At 38.3% G+C, this 6631-nt stretch overlaps 1 protein-coding gene across 1 annotated transcript in view; it reads right to left on the bottom strand.

Annotated features, from left to right (window-relative positions):
• Positions 1 to 6164: 6164 nt before the first annotated feature.
• LOC121373730 (tyrosine-protein kinase SRK2-like) overlaps positions 6165 to 6631 on the bottom strand; it is a 29626-nt gene continuing 29159 nt past the window's right edge. Inside the window, exon 11 of the mRNA XM_041500487.1 lies at positions 6165 to 6628. Within this exon, the coding sequence (XP_041356421.1) occupies positions 6408 to 6628 (221 nt within the window). The 3' untranslated portion in view covers positions 6165 to 6407. The remainder of the gene's footprint in view (positions 6629 to 6631) is intronic.

Genomic DNA, 6631 nt, shown 5'->3' with positions numbered 1-6631 from the left:
TGAAGCGAATAATTCCGAATCAAAAGTATTATTATATTATTGGCAAATTGCCAGTAAATTTTACGGCAAAGATGAATTTTACCTGTAGAATGTAGGAAATTACATTTCAGGATATTTAGGTCCTTTACTTAGCCTACCTGCATGTTTTTTCTTAAACGCATGTGTTTAAATAACTATTGTAAATGTACTTGGTTACACGCATGTAAGACATAAACAAGCTTTGTAAATTATGCCCCAAGTTTTCCAAATTTTACGGGTGAGTATACCACCGAACCCCCTGGAAACGTTACTTTGTCAGCCCCCCCCCCCATGTCTACTTGCTTCCGTCGTGCCTGTAGGGCCGACTATACGAAGCTTGTTTTTTTTCTTAAACACAGGTGTTTAAAACTGTAAATGTATGTAGTTAGATTATGCCCATGACAGACGAGCGCTAAAACGGCTTGCTCTGAATGTGCACGTTAAACCCTATGATATGATATGACATGACATGACATGACCTGACGGTAAGGGAGCTAGAGGGACATTTGGACGGTAAAATTGGTGTACACCGGCCAGGTTTAGAGGGTGTGTTTGCTTAAACCAATATCCTAGGAGAAAGAGCTGGACAACAGGGGTTGTCCTTTTCAGGGTATGTTTCCCTCAGGCAGGCAAAGGTACATACAAAAATCCACGGGCCTGCTTATATTAATAAAAAAATGTTATAACCACTAAGGCTATATAGAAACATATATATCGGAATTAATTGTGGTCTGTGGCCAGTTCAGAACAGAATTTAGGTGATGTGAACTTTGAAGGGACACAACAACAACTGGAGCACAACAAGCCGTATGTTGGTTTTACAATAAGACTGAAACTGGACAGCCTGGTGATTGAGGGTGACACTGAAGAGAAACAGAGATCTGTTTTACACCGGTCTGAGGAGTGAGAAATTTCTACAAGACTGCAACTGCAGAGGCTTTTGCAAAGCTGGCGCACAACGATGAGGCATCAATTGAAGCGTGCACGATTTGTTGACTTCTACCAGAAACACAGCATGAACTTTACGGATGTAGAGTTTTTCGTTCAAAAATATCCTGCCTTGTTTTCACTTTAAAGACATACGTACTGTCACAAATTTAAGGACCTTATTTCTCTAAAAACGGATAATAAATCAAAATTACATAAATTTTTGCAGACCAAATCTAGCTATTGCATCACTTTACACCATGATGGAGTGAAATCCATGTCAACTCTCTCAGCAATGTTAGTTTTTGAATTATGGACCATTGCCATAATCCAATTATTTTTATAAAATATCATTAATAAGTGGAGTATTGTGGTTACGTAAATGGTTGAATAAAGTCCATTTAGGGGAAAATGAAATATATATATTTTCAGGTAATACTTTGCTAAGCCATGTAATAAGGTCAGTGGTCTGTGACAATATGCCTTTAACCTAAAGACTTAGATATTGTGCAGAAGGAGTTTGTAGAGTACCAGCTGCTGGACCATAACAGGCCCGTAGCCAGCATGTTTAGAGCGAAGGATCGAAATTTCATGTAGACGGAACTCATCAAACGCGAGCGCCGAAGGCGAGGTGCCGTAGACGGGGATGGGGGTGGGGGTGGGTAGGGGTATATGTATACACATACACACACATACACACACACACACACACACAGACAGACACATACACATACACACACACACACACATATATATATATATATATATATATATACACATACACACACACACACATATATATATATATTATATATATATATATATATATACATTGAGGAGTCCGACGGGTAGCAAATCGTTAAACATTTATTCATTCATTCATTCCATTCCGTCCATCACTGCAGGTTGACGGTACCCTGGCCTCACTAATCTCAGTTAAAATGGCGAATAAAGAACCATGTTATGAGTTCGAGCCCACAAAGGAACTGTTGTAAAGTGCTATGAAAGCTACTTGGAACTACAATAAGGAGCATACGTAAAAATAACACAGTACAGTTAAAGGAATACTGTCACGGATTTAAGGACCTTAATTTGTCTAAAAATGGATAATAAATAAAAATTAAATTAATTGTTGGAAACCAAATCTAGCTATCGCATCACCTTAACTGAACCATGATGGAGTGAAATCCATGTCATCCCTCTCGGCAATTTTAGTTTTTGAATTATGGACCATTGCCATAATTCAATTATTTTTTTAAAATCTCATTAATAAATGGAGTATGGTGATTATGAAGATGGTTGAATAAAGTACATTTAGGGACATATCAAATTATTTTTGTTCAGGTAATACTTTGTTAAACCATTAAATAGGTCAGTGGTCTGTGACAATATGCCTTTAAAGAAGAAGAAATGCTTTAACGAGGCACCCAACACATTTTATCTACGATTATATTGGCGTCGAACATATAGTTAAGCACCGCAAAGATAATGAGATAGGAAACCCGCTTCCGCCACTTTATGGGCTACTCCTTCCGAAAACGTGGCAAGGGATCTTTTACATGCACTTTCCCATAAACATGATAGTACATACCTCGGACTTTGGTAATCCAGTCGTGGGGCACTTGTTGGTGTAGTGGTCCCTTAAAAACTCGCCCTGGGTAAGACCCGGTACCGGGATGTGAACCCAGTACCTACCAGTCTTTAGTCCGACAGTGCAGTTAAAAGCAACAGGGTGAAAATATAACTGCTGGAATTATTAGCTTATGCAGTTAACTGATCATTTTAAGAAATGTTCAAAAGGGCGTATACCCACGGATCCATCTAAAGGGTTGGCGAGCAAAGCGAGCGGACCAGACAAAATATCACTCCTTGCGAAAGTTCCAACTTGAGAGCTCTGTGTATATATAAACAGGCTTTGCAAATTTGGCCCTAGTGCATGGCGCACATGAAGTCCAAACCAACACTCTCTATGTCCGTTCGGATTAAAGGCATACTGTCACGGATTTAAAGACTTTATGTCTCTAAAAATGAATAGTAAATAAAAATTACATTAATTGTTAGAAACCAAATCTAGCTATCGCATCACCTTAACTGAACCATGATGGAGAGAAATCCATGTCAACCCTCTCAGCAATTTTAGTTTTTGAATTATGGACCATTGCCATAGTTCAATTATTGTTTTTTTTACAAACTGTTATGAATAAGTGCCAAGTGGAGTATGATGGATAAAGATGGTTGAATACATTTAGGGACAAATCAAATTATTTTTGTTCAGGTAATACTTTGTTAGGCCGTTAAATACGGATCCCCATTAAATAGGTCAGTTGTCTGTGACACTATGCCTTTCATTCGTCCCATATGCCTAATGTATTTGATACAGAAATCCGCTGCGACTGATGAAGGTGAGATGGAGATGAGAATGAAAATGATTAGGATATTATTTTTATCCTCTGGCGCGTGTGCATGGAATTGTGCAGGAATTTTAAGTAGATATGGGTTCGTGAACTGGCGTAGCTGTAAGGAGGGCCATGGGGACCCCCGCCCCGTGTCGCGTGTGCAAACTAGACTGCGGTTAGCGGAGTATTTACATCATGCTTCCCCGGAAAATATATTGAAAAGATATGTCATACTCCCCCGGAAAATATATTGAACAAAAGAAGAATATTTACTTGAATATTTCCCTCCATCACACCTCTTTTCACCCCATCACGACACGTAATTTCCTGTCGCCCCATAACACCAATATACAGTGTTGTTGCCCCTCCTTCTAACTCCATACCCCATAAAATCCTGGCCATGCTCCGTTTGAATATGTATTGGAAAACAAAAGAAGAACGGAAATGTTCTTGAACAGAACAGAACAGAACTTTATTTCTCTCAGATCACCAAACGGTGATACATTGAGGTGGTTTACAAATATGTATACTGATAGCTTGGAGCAGGTAAGGTTTTCAACTACAACCCTCGATCCCACCCCCAATACACGCGTCTACGTATAATTAAGGTTTAACGCATTTTTCTCTTCTTCTTCCTCTTTCTCTTCTTATCTTCTTCTTCTTCTTTTCTTCTTCTACTTCTTTCTCTTCTTCTCTTCTTCTACTTAAAATTATTTCTCTTCTTCTTTCTCTCCCTATCTTCTTCTTTCTCTTCTTCTCTTCTACTTCTTTCTCTTCTTATCTTCTTCTACTTCCTTCTCTTCTTCTACTTTTTTCTCTTCTTCTACTTCTTTCTCTTCTTATCTTCTCCTTCTTTCTCTTCTTCTTCTTCTTCTAAGTGTCTTCTACATCGTGCATGGCTTTGAGGACATTCAAGCTAGATTTTTTTATTACCTGCTTTCAAGGGATTAACTATAAAAAAAAGTATATTAATTTGTCCAACGAGGATCGATCCCAGACCGACTACGCATCAGGCGAGTTCTTTACCACTGGGATACGTCCCGTCCCCCATCCCTGCGCAACAGGCTAGCGCTATAGCACTGGAATACCCCCCCCCCCCCCTCCACCCCCAACGCAGACACTATAATTATCTATAATTCATCAAAGATTAGTACTACGGGGCGACAGCAAGACATCTTTATACAATTATCCACTTTCAGACCGAGGTAAAAGCACTGGTTGGGTTACTATAAATAGATGACAAAGCAATTGTAGTGTATTTAAATATTTATTATAAATTAAATAAATATAACATCTATGTACATTTTTAATTTTTATATAAAATATAATAATAAGCATTAGAGACAGTGTAACATCAACTGAACTAAACAAAATAATAATAATGATCCCATGGCTACAGGCCCGTAGCCAGGAATTTTGCGTTGACGAATATTAAACCCCCCCCCCCAACAGAAAATCACCAGTAGCGGGGGGATCGACCGCCCCGACCCCCCCCCCCCTCCCCATTGGCTACAGGCCTGGGCTAGTGGATTTTGTAAAAATTCTAGAAAGCCCTATTTCAGGTCAGGTCAGAGTGTTTAACGTGCACATTCATCTAGCAAGCTGTTGTATTGCACGCCTGTTCTGGGCACAGGTGCCCTGATTTCAATAAATCTATACTTAAATAATGATACCCCTACTAAAAACCAAACAACAAAAACAATAAAAACAACAACTAAAAACCCCACCTAAGTACATTCATACGATCAAAAGCCACCAGTAAGTGATCTACTTCACTTGTGATTGTTCGTATCGAATGTTGACGACATTTGCTGCTTGATGCACACAACAAAGTGATCCTTTCTATGCAAGGAATTCTCCCGGCCAGGTGCCAATTTCACAAAACATCGCAAGTTTACATCTGCGACTAGCAGTCATACCGGCCGTACTTTTACACATGTATGACATCTATATCACGCAGAAAATTATATCATAACGGAAGATGGAGCATTTTAAGGACAAAATAAAATAAAATATGTGTACTTATAACTGTATTTGTTGTACTGTTATAGTAATATAATTACAAACTTTCCGAATTTATACGATTTACTGTATTCTGATTGGCTGACGTCACTAAAAAAACACAAGCGTTATCCTTCCTAAAAACCTCATAAAAAAACGTCCATCAAAACCAACAATCGAAATAACCGCACCAACACCAACAGTCACTACTTACACGTAAAACAAAGATCCAACAGTTAATAATATCAAGGTCACTTTGCGATAGAAAACACAAGACAAATCTGCACATGAAATTGTTTCATTTTTTGCGCAAAAAGAAGTTATCCTTTCTATGCAAAGTTTTTCTGATTCAATACTTATTTTTATTTTTAGTGGACAAGTTTTTCTAATAGTAGCATGTATACTGCCGTACGCTTATTTACAGAACATGGTTGACGGTAAGAACGAAAGAAATATTTTTGACGTGTTTTAAGGTAACTTCTAAATTACTGTTGTAATTATAAGAATTGTTTCTATTTTTTAGGAATTTATCGATGTTATAAAAAGTCAACAAATGTAGTATAAAAGTCAAAATGTAGTATAAATATCGTAAAGCTTTATACATCGATAAATTCCTAAAAAATTAGAAACAATTCTTATAAGAATTGTAGTTTTGTCGTAAATTTGCGTTTACGTGCAAAACTAGGCTTATGATCTATTGTGAAATTGGACCCCCTCCCCTCTCCCTCTCTCTCTCTATCTCTCTCTCTCTCTCTCTCTCTCTCTCTCTGTTTCTGTGCGTCTCTATATATATATGTCTCTGCCTATTTCTGTGTGTCTCTGTCTCTGTATCTCTCTCTCTCTCTCTCTCTCTCTCTCTCTCTCTCTCTCTCTCTCTCTCTCTCTCTCTCTCTCTCTCTCTCTCTCTCTCTCTCTCTCTCATCATTTATCCCTGAATATCTTCGTTTGTTAACGTCTGTTTTCGATCTGTTTTGTCCTAGATGTTTTGTGACAGTTTATCATGGGTACTGAGTTCTCTCAGTCACTTTCTCTTGATAAGACAGTTGTTTTCATTGGTCAGCAATATTAGCTGAAATTGTTTTCGTTATAAGTTATAGGCTCATTAGCGCATTCGTCGACAAATGTGTTATAGAGGTGTTCAAAGGTTGGTCTTGCTTCGGGATTGTCATTCCAACATTTGAGCATTGTCTCGTAGTACCAGTCTGGACATACAATGGCGGAGTCAGTGGGCTTTGGCATCCGGTAGCCATTGTATACGTTCTGCATCACCTCAGCATTTCTCATTCCTG

This window comes from Gigantopelta aegis, chromosome 5, assembly GCF_016097555.1.
Source record: "Gigantopelta aegis isolate Gae_Host chromosome 5, Gae_host_genome, whole genome shotgun sequence".
Lineage (NCBI taxonomy): Eukaryota > Metazoa > Mollusca > Gastropoda > Neomphalida > Peltospiridae > Gigantopelta > Gigantopelta aegis.
Note: the sequence above shows the minus strand (reverse complement) of the source record. Positions and strands in the feature narration are given on the sequence as shown.